General features: G+C 44.3%; 1 protein-coding gene across 1 annotated transcript; it reads left to right on the top strand.

Moving 5' to 3' along the window:
- The first annotated feature begins 13,488 nt into the window (after positions 1-13,488).
- LOC142817627 (uncharacterized) lies at positions 13,489-19,517 on the top strand. Its single transcript, XM_075894681.1, has 3 exons — positions 13,489-14,497; positions 16,236-17,691; positions 19,369-19,517. The coding sequence occupies exons 1-3, from the start codon at positions 13,664-13,666 to the stop codon at positions 19,515-19,517; spliced, it is 2,439 nt and encodes an 812-aa protein (XP_075750796.1). The 5' UTR covers positions 13,489-13,663.
- The last annotated feature ends 285 nt before the right edge of the window (positions 19,518-19,802 follow it).

The raw sequence follows: 19,802 nt of genomic DNA, 5'->3' as shown, positions 1-19,802 counted from the left end.
ATGTAGGCCTAATCCAGGTGCCACATCCATGAATTATACTCTATATTTTAGGATGAATTGAAGTAAAGTGGATGAGTTTATGCACCTGCGCAGGAGCATGTTGTAGATTACAATTTGAGAGGCAGAGAGGTAGTGGCAACTACAAAGCGAAATAGGTATGACGGTTCCATGTCAGGTCAAACATAGAATGAACATTTAAATAGTTGTCAGTGGAAGCTGAATCAACATTTATGTCATTAGGAGTTTGTGAAGTTCAGAAAGCAGCATGAAACTTTTTGTAAACGTGACAAGTTTAGCCATACACTTATTTAGAAATGTAGCCATGATGAGCACCAAGTTGTAATTGAACAGAGGTTGCTTTATAATAACTGATAGCCAGAGTTACTTTTCATGGCTCAGTACACTACAAATGTGGTCATCAGTGAAAAAGTCTAGTTTGAGAAAAAATACATTTAGGCAAATAATTAACAAATATTAGAAAAGAACAGGGGACCAAGGAAACTTCCCTGCGGAGTGGCGGATGTTACTTGAGCCGTCGAAGAGTTAGAGCCATTAACAGAGGTGAATTGACTGCGATATCAGAGGAACCTTTGTATACTAAGATGTGTGTGTGAATGTTCAGTTGTGTTAACTACAGAGTCTATGGCCCGTATTCACAAACCTTGGCCTTTCCTCGAGTTCTCCTCAAGCTTCTGTACCCTCTACTTGTGTTATAAAGGCACAAAAATGGTAAGGAGGTAAAAAACTACAAGAAGACTGGTTCACGAATACTGGCCAACTTTGTACATAAAGCGCAATAAAGGCTTACAACCGATAGCAAAAACTTGAGGTAACACCGAGGATGGTTAGTGAATACAGGCCTATGGTCGGAGACCCAATCAGTGCATCGAAAAAACAGGGAAACAAGGTTTCAACTTGAAAGCCAGTGTCTATGAATAAGCCATGAGTAAATTATGTCAGCTGATGATCACAAGGAAATTCCTTACAAAAACTGTGCTATTTAAACATGATGCAATCTTTGAAATAATTATTCATTTGAGTTTGAATGATGCCTTCGAGGAGCTTAGAAAAGGTGTAAGTGAAAAGAATGGGTCTGTAGTTTAGAGAATCAGGGCAGGTGCCTGATTAGAACATTGCATAACTTGGCTTCACACCAGTCATGAGGAATGCAGCAAAAGGATAATGATCAATAAAAAAAGTGCAGTAAAGGCTTCAAAAATACTCCCAAATATATTTTTAATATATCGTGGCTAAAAACAAGGAGATCTATGCTTGCAGCATTTTTATTGTTTGTAAATAAATAAAAAATACCATCTTTACTGATGACTACAAATTTATTGCATAGAATAGAGAAATCATGAAATGAACTAAAGATTCGAAAAGGAGTAACCATTTCAAGAGTGAGAACAGATGAGAACGCTTTTATAATAAGATAGGCAGAATAGATGCCATTCAGCTAGTCAATGTTCAGATGCATCAGGACATAAATGTGGCTTATATTACATTCCAAAATCTCCAGGGTTCATTACATAGCATAGTGGATACGCAGGGGCGTCTGCGTAAGCAGGTGTTTGGTGTGTAGCGACACCACGGACCCGAGCTAAAGGGGGGGGGGGGGTTCTCACCAGAGATGGATTGGCCACCCTGGTGCAGTATCTGGCCACTACCTCCCACATGCATACGTCAAATAACTCACGGCCATCAGTCCCCAGCAGCTGCGAAGCAACTGACCACGGCGGCGGTCAGATCTGCATCGCAGCAGAGGGTGCTAAGAATCTCTGGATCCAGACAGGCCGCCATTGGAACCTGAACTTGGCAACGTTTAACACTAGAACCTTATCTAGTGAGGGAAGCCTAGCTGTACTACTCGAGGAGCTAGAGGGTGTTAAATGGGATATAATATAACTCAGTGAGGTTAGGAGGACAGATGAGGCCTATACGGTGCTATAGAATTGGCACGTCCTTTGCTATCGAGGCTTGGCTGACAGAAGAGAACTGGGAGTGGGGTTCCTAATTCACACAAACATAGCTGGCAACATATAGGAATACTATAGCATTAATGAAAGGGTGGTAGGTATCGTAACTAAACTCAATAAGAGATGCAAGATGAAGGTGATACAACCTTACGCGCCTACATCCAGCCACGATGACGCATCAGTTGAAAGCTTCTATGAAGAGGGATGTGAAATCAGCAATGAGTAAGGTAAAAACACACTATACTATACTGATGGCAGACTTTAATGCAAAGATAGGGAAAAAGCAGGCTGGAGACCAGGCAGTAGGAGATTATGGCATCGGTACTAAAAATGCCAAAGGAAAGCTACTAGTAGAATTTGCAGAACGCAATAATTTACGGATTTTGAATACCTTCTACCGAAAACGAGGAAACGGTAAGTGGACATGGAGGATCCCTAATGGGGAAAGTAAGAACGGAATAGACTTTATAATGAGTGCACATCCAGGCATCGTGCAGGATGTGTAAGTGGTTGGCAGGGCATGATACAGTGACCACAGAATGGTAAGGTCTCGAATTCACCTAGACTTGATGAAGGAACGGCAGAAACTGATACGCAAGAAGCCAATCAATTAGCTAGCACTGTGAGGGAAAGTAGAGGAATTGAGAGCCTCCCTTCAGAACAGGTGCTCGGCTCTTATCGAGGAAACCAGCCTTAGTGTTGACGCAATGAATAATAATCTGAAGAGTATCATTATGGAGTGTGCAGTGGAACTTGGAGGTACGGTACTTAGACAGGACACTGCCAAGCTGTTCCAGGAGACGAATAACCCCATTAAAGAGCGTCAAAACTTGAAAGTCTTAAGTAAAACAGACAAAATAGAACTGGCAGAACTTTCGAAGTTGATTAATAGGCGTAAGGTATTCGATGTAAGAAGGTATAACATGGAGGAAATTGAACATGCTCTGAAAAACAGAGGAAGCGTCAAAGCAGTGAAGAGGAAACTTGGGATAGGCAAAAATCGGATGTATGCACTAAGGGACAAAGAAGGCAAAATAACTACCAATATGGATAGGATAGTTAAAATAATGGAGGAGTTTTACAGAGATCTGTACAGTAGACAGGACAACGACGACCTTAATACTATAAGAACTTGCAGTAACCCAGATGACACCCCACCAGTAATAATAGAAGGAGTCAGAAAAGCTTTGGAGAGCATGCAAAGAGGCAAAGCTGCTGGTGAGGATCAGGTAACATCAGATCTGCTGAAAGATGGAGAACAAATTGTGTTAGAAAAACTAGCCACTCTATTTACGAGGTGTCTCCGGATGGGAAGAGTATTGGAGTCTTGGAAGAATGCTAACATCATCTTAATACATAAGAAAGGAGATGACAAGGACTAAAAGAAATACAGGCCGACCAGGTTGCTCTCCGTAGTATACAAGTTATTTACAAAGTTACTTGCTAACAGAGTTAATAAAACATTAGAATTCGATCAACCAAAGAAACAAGCAGGATTTCGAACAGGCTACTCAACAATCAACCACATTCATACTATCAATCAAATAATAGAGAAATGCAGAATATAACCAAACACTATTAATACCCTTCATAGATTACGAGAAGGCGTTTTATTCAGTAGAAATATCATCAGTCATGCAGACACTGCGGAATCAGGGCGTCGATGAAGCATATACAAACATCCTGCTGCCATAATGCTTCATAAAGAAAGCAACAGAATACCAATCAAGAAAGGTGTTAGGCAGGGAAATACAATCTCCCCAATGCTATTTACCGCGTGCTTACAGGAGGTTTTCAGAGGCCTAGAATGGGAACAGTTAGGGATAAGAGTTAATAGGGAATACCTTAGTAACCTGCGCTTTGCCGATGACATTTCACTGCTGAGTAACTCAGGGGACTAATTTCAACTCATGATTAAAGAATTAGACAAAGAGAGCAGAAAGATGGGTCTTAGAATTAATCTGCAGAAAACGAAAGTAATGTACAACAACCTCGGAAGAGAGCAGTGCTTCGAGATAGGTTGTTTATTCATTTTAATTTCATAATACCTTTAAAGGCCCCCGAAGGGGTATTACATAGGAGAACGGACACATGAAACAAATCTTTGTACGCTTATACAATCTAAAAACAAGATTATACAAAATAATGAAAGCGAGCTAAGTACAAAAAGCAACAACAACAACCAAAATCAGATACTATGAAAAAAAGAAAAATAAGTAGAGATAGAATATTGAATACTGGAAACATAAATTAAGGGCACTAACAAATACAGTATACGAGGAAAAAAAAACTAAAATGATGGCAGGATCTTAAGATACAAAAGTTTGCAATTAACACATAAATAATACAAATCAACCATGTACAATGGTCGTGAAAACATTACCACATGATAACAAGAAAATTAAACACTGATGTACATATGAAGAAGCTTAATGAGAATACGCGCGGTGGATATCTAGTCGGAAATGTTGAGTAAAAGTTCGCGAAATGTTGTGAAATCTGCTTGAGTGGCAATGTGGGATGGCAAGTTATTCCATGCAACTATTGTTCGGGGAATGAAGGAATTAGCTTAATGAGCTGAGCAACAACTTATACGTTTTATCTTGAATATATGGTCTGTGCGTGGAAAGATGACTGTTGGTGCTTCGAAAATGTGGTGAAGGTATGGGTGATGATAGAGTTTGTGGAGAAGCGAAAGGCGGGCAGTTCTGCGGCGATAAATTAAGTTGTCAAGCTGAGCGTGAGTTTTCAGTAAAAGACTATGTCTGCTTAGTGCAGGTAATAACCACGGAGCCGAACCAAGAGATTGAAGTAACTAGAAGAATAAGAATGGGGTGGAGCACATTTGGCAAGCACTCTCAAATTATGACAGGTAGATTGCCACTACCCCTCAAGAGGAAGGTATATAACAGCTGTATCTTGCCGGTACTTAGCTACGGAGCAGAAACCTAAAGACTTACAAAGAGGGTTCAGCTTGAATAGGGGATGACGCAGCGAGCAATGGAAAGAAAAATGGTAGGTGTAACTTTAAGAAACAAGAAGAGAGCAGAGTGGATCAGGGAACAAAACGGGGTTAAGCATATCATAGTTGAAATCAAGAAGAGGAAATGGGCTGGGCATGTAGTGCATAGACACTTGCTGGTCGTTAAGGGTAACTAATTGGATTACCAGAGAAGGCATGAGAGTTAGGGGGAGACAGAAGGTTAGGTGGGCAGATGAGATTAAGAAGTTTGTGGGTGTAAAGTGGCAGCAGCAAGCACAGGACCGAGTTAACTGGCGGAACATGGGAGAGGCCTTTGTCCAGCAGTGGACGTAATCAGGCTGATGATGATGATGATAGTGGACAGCACCTCAACTGACGGCTTGAGGCTTTGAGCATTTTTCTGTAATCCATATCACTTGCTGTTGAATTCCCAAGAAATAATAGGGTACAGTGTAGACCTACACAGACATTTTTGTTTCTTTTTTTTGGCTCTTTGAGGCAAAAATGCACATTTACTACACTGTACTTTTGTAACAGGTATGTGTCGTATCATGAGTTCGGGTAGTTTTGAGCGGCGTCTAATTTTGTTCAATGACATGGGGAGAACATACAGCTAAAAGGCTCTCAGAAAAAGAAGTTTGCAGGTTTATCTCATCAAAATCAGAACCTACAATTTGTATAGGCTTCGTAATAAACTGAGTTAGGCGAAAATCTGAAGAAGCTTTTATAGTAAGGCATGTGCTACCTTATCACTAGCCGAGATAGGTAAAGTGACAAAACTGATACCTGGAAGTTTAAAATCGCCGAACGTTTATAACTAACACTAAATTTGGCATAGGTGAGGAGGCGACAAAATTTGTCAGTAGACCATCATATAAAGTCAGGAGGATTTTTCTCGGTCCTTTAGACCCACATGTTTTTGTCCTGCTACTGTTGAGCTTCAGTTATGAACTAAGTAGCCAAGAAGGGCACCTCTTAATCTGCCTATGTTATGAAAGATTAAGGTGCATGTGTCGTATCAGTTTAGGTCATCGTGCACAATGAATGCTTGGATCCGATGCAAGCAAATCAACACAATACAGGCATCACACATGAAGCAAGCACTTCGGCTCCTTAGTAAGACATATGATCCCAGAACTTCCAACCATGCCCTGGTCACCTCAATAGCGAGACGTGAAGAGTTTGTAGATCATGTGAGTTTTTCGATAAAATTGTAGTGCTTTTGTAATCTAGCTGCTATAGGTAACATTGAAAGAGGCTCTCGTGCAGTGCCAGGATTGCCAGCCTAATGCTGACTGTACTAACATTGCCGTCACAGGTGAAATTAATGAATTAGCGTGGTTTTATGTTGGGTGTTGCATTGAATAAATTGATGGCAACCTGTACAGCATGGCTAGTATTTCAAGTAGTAATGGGTTAGTCATTTTTATCTCATTTGTGAAGAAAGGTTGGATGAAAACAGCTTGTATACCTTTCTCTTATGTTGATGATAATAACCTTTCTACTTGGAAAAGGTTTCTACATGCATACGAAGCTACAATAGTCAGCCCTGTCCATAGCCGTACAAGGTCCTACCTGCAGTCCTACAAGGTCCTACCTGCAGTCCGTACAAAGCCCTACCTGCGAACCAATCGCTGCACTATAATGCGCTAAAAAAAGAAAAGAAAACCGAAGAGCATTTGCAAGTGCTTTATATGGCAGTCTACTTGCGAACGTATTCAACTCATACTTAGTGGAAGTGCAGCAGCACATCGTAGCCGCATGAATTGAGATGTGTGAGCCTGGGCATGAGGAAGGTCAAGCTGGTTTGCTTGGTGGTCCAGACACGACTACCTGGTCTAGAGGCACAAGCGACAACATGGCCAACATTCCAGATTTGTTTAAAAGAAGTAAGCGGACCATCTCTTCCTCAGGGTGCAAGCATGTAAACATTTTAATATCCCGTGCAAGGGTATAGTTAGCACACAAGCTTAACGTGGCATGCATAGCACGTACATAAATGACTTTTCTGTTAACTTTTTCATATAAGGCGATCAATAATGCGCTGCATGAAAACTGAAAATTGCATACGCAAGTTGGAACGCATTCTTGATTTTAGCAGCGCACTGAAAGATCCTCGTCTCTCAGAGCACGGCTGAAATCAATAACAATAATGTGCTGTCTGCGACTAAAGTTAACCAGTTTCTCCTAAGCACATATTGGACTGATCTTCCTGAATGCTGCCTCCTTTGATTTCGAATGTTTGATTATCCTCGCAGAATCGGACATTTATACGCTTGTTCAACAATCCATGCACTTTCTTGCCGAGACGTACAAGGACACACAAAACTCCAGGCCCGTAAGCGAAAACGATGCAGCTGACTGCATCGTTTCCTCTGCCACTGGGTAAGCAATGCTGTTCGCGCTATTCATTGAGGCTCTGATGACAGAAAAACGCGCCGCAGTAGACGTGGTACCAGAACAGCATCACTGGACGCATAGATTTTGCGAACAAAAGGCAAGGATGCCCATTAATTTGACACCAGACCACCGATTTGCTCTCGGTCTACCAAAGAAACACTCTGTCGAAAGGCAAGGATGCACATTAATTTGACATTAGACCACGGATTTCCTCTCGGTCTATCAAAGAAACACTCTGTTGACGTTGCGATGCAGATTTATCACACGGTGTTCGGCGAATGCTGTTGACATGGCACATTGCGATGTAGAACGTACACATGTGCTGTACAATAATTTGGGTAGTCGTAGGATCAAAATACGCTCCAAACCGAAACCAGGGGCAAATCCGCTGCACCCTCGAGCACAGAACAAACAATCAACCTATTTTCCTTTTAATAATACTTATAAACCAACAAATACCTTATTCGGTTGTTAAACTGAGCAATATATACTAATATTACAAAAACACTATACAAAACAAACATTTTTATGCAACGCGTTAATAACTATTTATGCACATTAAAAAACACATTACACACTTGTTTAATGGCACTTTTGTAAGTTTATTGCATTATAAAGTAATAATTTGCACATTTAAATAGCTTTACGTTAACTTTTTTTTTAAAAGTGACGTCACTTTTGTGCGGCGCAGGAGCCACTTCTGTGTGGGGATGGCTGCTGCGCCGCGCGGCGCAGGAGACGCTGCCAATCTGAAATATGGTGGCTAGATGGGGAGGTGGCGCGAGTACAGTGTCTAGAAATATACTGGCTAGTGTGCTAAGCGCCCGCATTCCGTACGAGAGAGGGTGGCCACGCATGTGATGACTGCACTCAGATGCCACAAGTGGCGCTGGGTGTCGTGAGGGTGCACGAACGCGCGAAATTCCTCTCGTCCTGTTGCTGCCGGAGCCTCGTCACGTTTAAAATGAGTGTGTGACAGCTGCCATCTGATTTACTGTGAAGTTCGACGGCGCCATATGTACACTGCAACACCCTGAAATGTTAAAAGCTAAGCGGAAGTGCAAATAAAGGGCGTGTATTGTGCCGCTGTGTCAAAGAAGTTATTGGTAGAACAAGGAAAAGTTGTCTTGTTCCCCGCACTAACGAATCCAGCATGGTTTCCTGAATGAAAAAGCAGGATCAAGAGGGCATACAGAAGGCTGTCGTGTGAGAAAAGCATTTTGAGAGTGACTTCATCGAACTATCTTTTCGGATTAGGGTGAACGGTGTCGGGAACGAAGTCGCCGTATAGGCATAATTTTAAATATATTTATCCTAAAAATTGAAAATACCCTTTCAATTTCATTCACACACCTTTTCCCCCATTTCAAAGTTGGACGCTAACCGACGCCACAAGTCATCGTGGCCATCCTGACGAAAAATCAGGTGGGAGGAGACCATTTTACGCCCGTTTTTGTGTTCGCTGCGCCGGCAGAAGAGCTACCTGCATAGCGTCCGCCGTAGACACCACCGCCACCGCTGCGACGCAGCTAGGCGTCGCGAGGAACTACGAAGAACGCGGTGCCCTGCACGCTTGGCGTTTCGAGTTTTTTTTTTTTTTTTTTGACCAGATGGAAGTGACCGTGGAGGGAGAAAGCATTTCGAAAGAAGAATTTGAGAATAATACCAAATGGCGACCGGTGGGACAGCGAAAAATTACAGAGCAAATGTTAGACCAATCAAGCGAGCAGCATTCGACAGGGCAGAAGGACAAGAAACTGAGAGAACAACGGCTTCGCCAAATCACCAGAGGTAGCAGAATGCCGCCCCTTCCAAGGGAAGACTACAAGATAATTGTTCGACCTCGTGGGGGACTTCGCATCGGTGACCACGGTGCCACCCGCATTGCCAACAGCGTCTACGAAGTGGCCAATATGCCAAGGGAAGTCCGAGAGCAAGACCCAATCTGCCTCAACTACCAACAAAACATCGTTGTGGTGAGCACTCCTGTCGAAGAACATGCCAACAGATACCAGCGAATTGCCTGTATCAAAATAGGCATGCAAGCTTTTGAAGCCAGCGCTTATGAAGCAGCCCCAGAAAACGCCTCCAAGGGAGTGATCCGCGGAATACCGCTAGAAGACACTGCCCGAGATATAACTGAAAACGTCGTAAGCCCCAGGAACCCAACTGCGCTCATGACCAAGCGAATGGGCAATACCACCAATGTGATTGTACTGTTCGACGGGTACCGAGTGCCAAGCTACGTGAAATACGGCGGTGCATTGCTACGATGTTCCTTGTACAGAAAACAACTGGACGTGTGCTACCACTGTGGACGCTTGGGGCATAGGGCGGATGTTTGCCCCAACCCTAAAGATAAGATCTGCTGAGGCTGCAGAATGCCAAATCCTCCCGAAAGCCACGAATGCAAGGCCAGGTGCCAGCTGTGTGACGAAGACCACCCCACATCAGTCCGAACCTGCAAAGCAAAGTATAAGACACCATTCCTAGTGCGGAAACGCCGCTGGGAAAGAGCCAGAAAAGAACAAGAGAACGCGTCCCTCGCCGCACAAGACAGGTCATCTCACGCGAACGCAGCAAGGGACAACATATCGGAGTCCTCCTTCAGTTTCCGCATGAGAGAAAAAGCCGCTCAAGGTCCAGGAACCGCTCCAGGTCAAAGTCACGCTCCCAGTCAAGGGCCAAGCAACCCAAAAACCCCGGCGCCGATACATCGTTCAAGGTGAGCTGAGCAGACAGGGTCAAGGGGACGCGCGCGGAGGCGGAGGCTGCTTCTGGCCCGAAAGTCACCAAACTCGAGGCAGAGTTAGCACAACTGAAACAAATGATTCTGCAAAACAATCAGATAATTGCCGCCATGAGGGAGGAGAATAAAAAATTAAGGGAAGAAATTCATATCTACAGAACTGGCATGGTACAGTGTAATGACGCAATAATTATAACACAAGACAGCGTGACCAGTATGGAGGAGAGCGCTGAGTCCCCTCTCCCAAATCGTAAGGCTTTAGAGAACAACGACGATGGTAATAGCAAGCACAAGAAAACCAAGACTGCTAACATGTTGCACAAAGGTCAAGAGGAATCTGAAGAATACGTAGATTTACGAATAAGCAAAGTTGAAAAAGCTGTGAAAGTTCAAATTGAGACAATAAATGACATTAAGGAAACCATGAGAGCACAAATCAAAGAGTGGGGAACGGCTATTATGGGGCAAATTAACACAGTTATGCAACAACAACAGGTTCACCAGCAGCAACTAGATAGCTTATCTACTAGGGTAACAGAACTTGAAAAATGCCCCTCTGCTACAGGCCTACAAGCCAGTGGAGTAACGCCCTTTAAACCAATCATCAAACCTCCGCTACTAAAGCCGGCTATTATGAACCCGGCGCCTCCTCAGCAATAATTGCCGCCGTGGACAGACGCAACAAATACGTATTATGGCAATGGAATAGTAGAAGTTACAGAAACAAGAAAGCCATTCTACACCAGTATCTTAAAGATAAAGAAAAGCCAGATATCATCATATTACAGGAGACGCATGGTCTCGCTAAGTTGTCTGGCTACCGCTCTATTGGCAGTGCCGAGGGGGAGACTAAATCCCTTACAACTTTAGTGCGTAGTGATCACACGGCAGTGCAACACAGCACACAGGTTACCGATATAGAAAATATACTAATTGAAATCATTCCCACTAGAAAAACAGGGGACATTGTGTTCATCCTAAACGTGTACAGTAGCCCGAATTCACATGGCAGAGATTTTTAACTCTCTTTAAGCGCACGCTTACTATAGTGGGTGACCGAGTTGTAATAATCGGAGGGGACTTTAATGCCCCTCATTGTACATGGGGTTATAAACGCGTCCACCCTAAGGGCAGGAATCTCTAGCTGGACTCGCAGTAGGAAGAGCTAACACTCATCACTGATCCCACAGTACCCACTAGGCAAGGGAATAGTGTCTGTGGTGATACCACGCCCGACCTTACTTTTATAAAGAACACGCAATCTGTGCGATGGCTGAATACAAAGCAAGACTCTGGAAGCGATCATTCTATCATTGAAATCCAGCTTATTGGGGGGCCCACCAAACCCATGGGCAAACAGCTTAGGCTAGTTGACTGGGTTAAATTCAGAAATATGCGAAAGGGCATCACAGAAAGCATTACAAACATTGACCAATGGACAGCTAATCTAAAAAAGGATATTTCGGAGGCAACAAAAATAGTCCCACCGGAAGCTAAGCTTGAAATTCTAGACAGTAGGCTATTACATATGTGGGAAGCCAAACAAGGGCCACAAAAACGCTGGAAAATGCAGAAACATAACTGAACACTAAGAAGAAAGATAGCCACACTTAACAAGGAAATCGAACAATACGCACAACAGCTTTATTGCCAAAAATGGAAAGAAACTTGTACCGCCACGGACAACCAACTGAGCCTACAAAACGTGGAATTTACTTTGACACCTCCTGAACCCAGAAGACACAAAAACGGTACACAAACAAAATATGAACAAAATTCTGCATGCCTATAAAGGCACAGAAAGATTTTCTCGAAGAGGTCGCGCTTAAATACATATCTCAGGCACCACCCTGCACTCACGCCAATTACGTAGGAGCGCCGAATCCTGACCTTGATGAAGAATTCAACGAAGCCGAGATACGAGCAGTTCTGCACAAACTAAATGCTACGTCGGCACCGGGCCCTGACGCCATTACGAACAAAACACTGAGAAACCTAGGCGATAGGCCCATTGGCAAATTAACAGACTTTATTAATGAATGCTGGAGACAAGGCCACATACCGCGGCAATGAAAAACGGCGCATGTCGTGCTTATACCCAAGCCTGGCAAACCCTTACAGCTTGAAAACCTAAGACCGTTTTCACTAACTTCCTGCCTGGCTAAGGTAATGGAACACGCCTTACTGACCCGATTGACTAACTACCTAGAGGACATAGTAATAAGGGCTGCAGCGCGAGCACGAATGTGCTAGAAGAAACAGACACAGTCGAGGTCGTGGAATATTCGGCAAGGGACATGTCCGGAGGCAGCGCTCGTGTTGTCCTCTTTTGCCTTCCGTACCTCGACTGTGTCTGTTTCTTCTAGCACATTCGTGCTCGCGCTGCAGCCCTTATTACTATGAATTCAAACCAACTAGCCCAAATCGCCATTCTTCTTCAATGCATACCTAGAGGACAACAACGTACTCCCATGTACAATGATAGGATTATTTCACCTAAACCTCTGTACACAAGACGCGATGCTACAATTAAAACACGAGATCATAGATGACCCTAGCAGATCAACTAGAGCCATCCTCGGGCTTGATCTAAAAAAGGCATTTGATAATGTCACCCACCAAGCCATACTGAATCATGTCAGTAAGTTAGGTTTAGGTGAGCGGACGTATAATTACATCCGGAACTTCCTAACGGGTAGACAAGCCAAAATTGTTGTAAGAGGCCTCACATCCGAGGAAATATCTATGGTAGTGCAGGTACACCCCAACGATCAGTGATATCACCAATGTTATTTAACTTAGTCCTAACTGGACTCCAATGTAGATTACAAAAGATAGAAGGTTTGCACCATACAATATATGCAGATGATATTACTCTGTGGGTAAGCAACGGCAGCGATGGGTCAATTGAACAACGTTTACAAGAAGCGATCGATACCGTAGAGCAATACCTAGAAGGAACTGGTCTCACGTGCTCAGCCGAAAAATCTCAGCTGCTACTATATGGACCACCATTAAAAGGCCAACCTCCCAAGCACCACAACACACATACCTACACAGACATACAACTTAAAACACGAGATGGACACACCATACCCATTGTCGACAAGATAAGTGTACTGGGGTTAATAATGGAAGCCAAAAGCACCAACGGGGAAACGCTACGCAGTATCGAAGCGAAGGTTTCTCAAACAATGCGCCTAATCAAAAGAATTACGAATAAGCATAGTGGCATGAAAGAGGCAAATGTCATAAGGCTCATACACGCGTTTGTCATCAGCCACATTATGTATGTTTCCGCATACCATAGATGGTTCTCAGCAGAAAAAAATGATTTTAAACAGCCTTGATAAAGTGCGTTAAAGTGCGTACTTGATAAAGTGCGTTAAGTAGCACGTGTTGATCCTCGACGCGTCGGCGCAGCTATGTACGGGTTCCCTATTTATCGACGTTCTACAGTCAATAAAAAACAGTTGGTAGTTTGCGCTCGATCTGTTTAAGTGTTCCTTCTTTGTGGTGTCCTTTCTATTTCAGCGCAATTTTTACCTGAATAGAATGAACCAACTAGCCCCTCAAGACGTCCTGATCGATTACATTTCTTCTACATCGGGCTTCTTCTTACACTCTCCTTCCTTCTGGCCTCTGGACGACAGGATTAATGCACTGGTGAGCCATATCGTCGTGTCAACTTGCAAGGCAAGGTACTTGGCTTTTTGCCGTAAGAAAGGCCTGATTCCTCAAGATATTTGGATGTTGTTTGGTGGCGTCAAGCCATCTAATGGACATGTGAAACGGGTCGCCAAGATTTGGAAATCAGAGTTATGGAGACAGGTGCGGGTCTGTCAAGACTGGTTACGTGTGGTGTGCTATGGCAACTTCCCTGAGGGGGTGGCCGAAAGCAAGTTACGGTCAGCAAGAAGATTGGCAGCGGAAATGACAGAGCAGTGGTGGTGTTTCTACTTGAGGCAAGCCCTGTCAGCTTTAAGACCACGTGTTAGTAAAAAAGAATCGATCGACTCTGACTTGATAGTCATTGGTGATGTACAGCTTCCCGATAACATTTCAAAGGTTTTGCAGAAAGGTCCAAAGTTCTCTCACGAGCCTGCGGTACCTGCTTTCGAGCTTTTGGCTTATAACCGAAGGATGGCGGAAAAAGCAGGTCAAGAGAATCAGGAAAGATGCCTGCTGGAGGGGGTGGAAAGCCTTCAAAGGAGCACAATTCGACCGGCAAAAAGGACGACAAGAGACAACCTGGGAGATATTGTGAGATACTTCAAAGATAAAGGTCTCAGCTTGACTATGGCTGACAAAGAAGGTGGCTTCGTGATTATGCCGTCAGCTATCTACCAGGAGAAAGCACGCCAGGCCATCGAAAAGAACTTTGTCAAGGTAAAGCCTAGTGAGGCACGTGTTAAAACTAAAGCAGTGGCATTGTGTAGGGACATGAAGCTAACGAAACTTGCGAATGCAATTCAAGGAAGTAAATCCAGCACCTTGCAAGTGTTTTTTAGTGCAAAAACGCACAAAGTGGACATTCCCTTTCGCACTATTGTGAGTGAAAAAGGCTCATGGCAGCACCAGGCTAGCATGTTTTTACAAAAATGCCTGAACAGGTTGTGTTTGAATGATCCGTACGCGACGAAGAATTCTATGGAAGTAGCGCGGTTTTTCGAAGGCAAAGTTTCACATGGGTTGACTTTCTCAGTGGATGTGCAAGATCTGTTTTATTCTGTTTCCCATGTTGAACTTTTTGAGTGTGTTATGGATTGCATTTTAGAGAATTCAGCTATTGGTTTTCAAAATTCCACGGGTCTGAGTGTTGATAATTTTATGTCGCTTTTGGAATTCTATCTGAAACACACTTTCATAGGTTTTGACAAGGGTTTGTACCTCCAAAGAAAAGGCATTTGTATTGGTTCCTGTGTTGCCCCTGTTTTGTGTAACATTTTCTTGGCCTACATTGACCGCGATCTGCTTGAGGTGTTTAGAAGTGACGGAGTGTTAAAAATTTTTAGGTACGTAGACGATTTCCTGGTAGTTTTGGACAAACAAACGAGTACTAACATTAATGTGCACAACGTTGTAAAGAAGTTTAACAAGTATGGGAGGGGTCTATGTTTCACTTACGAGCTACCGCAGGAAGGAACGCTTCAGTTTTTAGATCTTAAGCTCATATTCAAGCATCAACATACTTGTTATGCGTACTGTCCGCGTGCTAGAAAGAAGCCTTTACCATATACATCATCACATTCTAAGGTAGTAAAGAGGGCGATCGCTTCAATGTGTTTGGAGTCTGCGCTGGTGAGGTCGTGCTCGCATGAGAGGCAGGCCAGCTTCCGTGCTCAGATTGAACGACTGAAGGCAGCCGCGTTCCCGCAGTCTGTGCTGGCGGCGGTGGCCGAAACCCTCCTGAAGAAGCTAAAAGGGCGATCACGGAAGCAGTGCCTGAAAGACGCGCCCAGGGGGCGTGAGAGGCCGTTAGTGGTACCCTATTTACACCGGGTGACGCACAACCTGAAGAAGGTTGCTAACCGGCACGGAGTTGACATGGTGTTTTCTGCACCTAAAAAGCTCTCGAGGTTGTGCGCGCGAATTTCGAGCGGCAATGAGCGCACTAGCCTGTGTAACAAGAAGCATGCCAACCCGGTGGTGCAATGCGATGTGGGAGTGGTATATGCGACTCCGTTTTCCTGCGGCAGATCTTACGTGGGCCAAACAGGCCGCTGCGTTAATGATCGCATACGTGAACACCAGCTGTCAATCAAAAATAGTGAAATGGGAAATTTGCCTGCTCACTGCGCAGCATGTGGATGTGAACCACTATTTCAGGAGACTAAGATACTGGGACATAGCAGAGATACGTGTGCTCGTGAGGTGTTGGAAGCTTTCTTCATCAACATGAAAGGTGATAGCTGTGTAAGTGAGGCCTCGGTATCGCTCTACGGTGCAGAAGTGTCCTTTTTGATTGATAAAGTGCGTTAAGTAGCACGTGTTGATCCTCGACGCGTCGGCGCAGCTATGTACGGGTTCCCTATTTATCGACGTTCTACAGTCAATAAAAAACAGTTGGTAGTTTGCGCTCGATCTGTTTAAGTGTTCCTTCTTTGTGGTGTCCTTTCTATTTCAGCGCAATTTTTACCTGAATAGAATGAACCAACTAGCCCCTCAAGACGTCCTGATCGATTACATTTCTTCTACATCGGGCTTCTTCTTACACTCTCCTTCCTTCTGGCCTCTGGACGACAGGATTAATGCACTGGTGAGCCATATCGTCGTGTCAACTTGCAAGGCAAGGTACTTGGCTTTTTGCCGTAAGAAAGGCCTGATTCCTCAAGATATTTGGATGTTGTTTGGTGGCGTCAAGCCATCTAATGGACATGTGAAACGGGTCGCCAAGATTTGGAAATCAGAGTTATGGAGACAGGTGCGGGTCTGTCAAGACTGGTTACGTGTGGTGTGCTATGGCAACTTCCCTGAGGGGGTGGCCGAAAGCAAGTTACGGTCAGCAAGAAGATTGGCAGCGGAAATGACAGAGCAGTGGTGGTGTTTCTACTTGAGGCAAGCCCTGTCAGCTTTAAGACCACGTGTTAGTAAAAAAGAATCGATCGACTCTGACTTGATAGTCATTGGTGATGTACAGCTTCCCGATAACATTTCAAAGGTTTTGCAGAAAGGTCCAAAGTTCTCTCACGAGCCTGCGGTACCTGCTTTCGAGCTTTTGGCTTATAACCGAAGGATGGCGGAAAAAGCAGGTCAAGAGAATCAGGAAAGATGCCTGCTGGAGGGGGTGGAAAGCCTTCAAAGGAGCACAATTCGACCGGCAAAAAGGACGACAAGAGACAACCTGGGAGATATTGTGAGATACTTCAAAGATAAAGGTCTCAGCTTGACTATGGCTGACAAAGAAGGTGGCTTCGTGATTATGCCGTCAGCTATCTACCAGGAGAAAGCACGCCAGGCCATCGAAAAGAACTTTGTCAAGGTAAAGCCTAGTGAGGCACGTGTTAAAACTAAAGCAGTGGCATTGTGTAGGGACATGAAGCTAACGAAACTTGCGAATGCAATTCAAGGAAGTAAATCCAGCACCTTGCAAGTGTTTTTTAGTGCAAAAACGCACAAAGTGGACATTCCCTTTCGCACTATTGTGAGTGAAAAAGGCTCATGGCAGCACCAGGCTAGCATGTTTTTACAAAAATGCCTGAACAGGTTGTGTTTGAATGATCCGTACGCGACGAAGAATTCTATGGAAGTAGCGCGGTTTTTCGAAGGCAAAGTTTCACATGGGTTGACTTTCTCAGTGGATGTGCAAGATCTGTTTTATTCTGTTTCCCATGTTGAACTTTTTGAGTGTGTTATGGATTGCATTTTAGAGAATTCAGCTATTGGTTTTCAAAATTCCACGGGTCTGAGTGTTGATAATTTTATGTCGCTTTTGGAATTCTATCTGAAACACACTTTCATAGGTTTTGACAAGGGTTTGTACCTCCAAAGAAAAGGCATTTGTATTGGTTCCTGTGTTGCCCCTGTTTTGTGTAACATTTTCTTGGCCTACATTGACCGCGATCTGCTTGAGGTGTTTAGAAGTGACGGAGTGTTAAAAAAAATTTTTAGGTACGTAGACGATTTCCTGGTAGTTTTGGACAAACAAACGAGTACTAACATTAATGTGCACAACGTTGTAAAGAAGTTTAACAAGTATGGGAGGGGTCTATGTTTCACTTACGAGCTACCGCAGGAAGGAACGCTTCAGTTTTTAGATCTTAAGCTCATATTCAAGCATCAACATACTTGTTATGCGTACTGTCCGCGTGCTAGAAAGAAGCCTTTACCATATACATCATCACATTCTAAGGTAGTAAAGAGGGCGATCGCTTCAATGTGTTTGGAGTCTGCGCTGGTGAGGTCGTGCTCGCATGAGAGGCAGGCCAGCTTCCGTGCTCAGATTGAACGACTGAAGGCAGCCGCGTTCCCGCAGTCTGTGCTGGCGGCGGTGGCCGAAACCCTCCTGAAGAAGCTAAAAGGGCGATCACGGAAGCAGTGCCTGAAAGACGCGCCCAGGGGGCGTGAGAGGCCGTTAGTGGTACCCTATTTACACCGGGTGACGCACAACCTGAAGAAGGTTGCTAACCGGCACGGAGTTGACATGGTGTTTTCTGCACCTAAAAAGCTCTCGAGGTTGTGCGCGCGAATTTCGAGCGGCAATGAGCGCACTAGCCTGTGTAACAAGAAGCATGCCAACCCGGTGGTGCAATGCGATGTGGGAGTGGTATATGCGACTCCGTTTTCCTGCGGCAGATCTTACGTGGGCCAAACAGGCCGCTGCGTTAATGATCGCATACGTGAACACCAGCTGTCAATCAAAAATAGTGAAATGGGAAATTTGCCTGCTCACTGCGCAGCATGTGGATGTGAACCACTATTTCAGGAGACTAAGATACTGGGACATAGCAGAGATACGTGTGCTCGTGAGGTGTTGGAAGCTTTCTTCATCAACATGAAAGGTGATAGCTGTGTAAGTGAGGCCTCGGTATCGCTCTACGGTGCAGAAGTGTCCTTTTTGATTGATAAAGTGCGTTAAGTAGCACGTGTTGATCCTCGACGCGTCGGCGCAGCTATGTACGGGTTCCCTATTTATCGACGTTCTACAGTCAATAAAAAACAGTTGGTAGTTTGCGCTCGATCTGTTTAAGTGTTCCTTCTTTGTGGTGTCCTTTCTATTTCAGCGCAATTTTTACCTGAACACAAGTACAGAGAGGCTGTTAGAGCTAGGTTTGCATAATACACTTGAGGAACTGGTAGAGGCACAACGTATTGCACAGTACGAGCGCCTCTCTAAAACCAAGACTGGTAGATGCATCCTGGAAAAATTAGGCTTCACTTACCACACCCAATTTGGCACCAAATTCGACATTCCTCGTGAAGTACGGTCGAAGCTCACGGTGCCTCCGTTACCTAAAAACATGCATCCCGTGCACAACGCAGGTGCACGGGATGCATGAGCAGAGCGAAGACTATATATGACAAAGCTACGGAAACAACAAAGAAGCGGTCTTCGTAGATGCCGCTCGTTACATGCACAAAAGCTGCTTCGTCACGGCTGTAGTGAACCACAAGAAACAATGCAGCACCAGTCTGACAATACACACGAGACGCATTGAAACTGCGGAAGAGATAGTTATAGCTTTGGCCATATCACAAACTGACGCGTGTTATATAATTAGCGATTCACAAGCAGCTGTACGCAACTTTGCAAATGGCAGAATCTCCCCTGAAGCACTGCGTATTCTTAGAACAGGCAAAACCAACCAAGACGACAGATGTGTTTGCATTCTCTGGTTCCCAGCTCACATACCCGACGCCGTGCACGGAAGTCATCAACCCTAACGAGATGGCCCACAACGTAGCTTGAGGGCTCACTTTCCAAGCTACGACTAATGTTGATCCCTCGTCAGAATTTCTAAATGTGTGGGAGGTGGAGGACCGAATGACAACGTTCAATGAAATTACGAAACATTATAAATTACAGAGGCGTGTTTACCCCCTCCTCATCATAAACTCAACAGGGCACAGTCTGTCCAATGGCGACAATTACAAACCAGATCCTATAAGAATCCTGTGCTACTACATGCTATGCATCCAGAGGTCTACGCAACCACTCAATGCAAAGATTGTCAGGCACGAGCTTCCTTAGAAC

The sequence above is a fragment of the Rhipicephalus microplus genome, chromosome 5 (genome assembly GCF_043290135.1).
Source record: "Rhipicephalus microplus isolate Deutch F79 chromosome 5, USDA_Rmic, whole genome shotgun sequence".
NCBI classification, from domain to species: Eukaryota; Metazoa; Arthropoda; class Arachnida; order Ixodida; family Ixodidae; genus Rhipicephalus; species Rhipicephalus microplus.
The sequence above is the reverse complement of the archived record's forward strand: the minus strand, read 5'-3'. Positions and strand labels throughout refer to the sequence as shown.

Bases quoted from the DNA above. Each gene is read 5' to 3' on its own strand.
- LOC142817627 (XM_075894681.1), top strand. From the start codon at position 13,664: ATGAACCAACTAGCCCCTCAAGACGTCCTGATCGATTACATTTCTTCT. The intron at 14,498-16,235 runs GTAAAGCCTAGT...TTTCTATTTCAG, and splicing joins TCGAAAAGAACTTTGTCAAG to CGCAATTTTTACCTGAATAG. The intron at 17,692-19,368 runs GTGACGGAGTGT...TGCAAATGGCAG, and splicing joins TCTGCTTGAGGTGTTTAGAA to AATCTCCCCTGAAGCACTGC.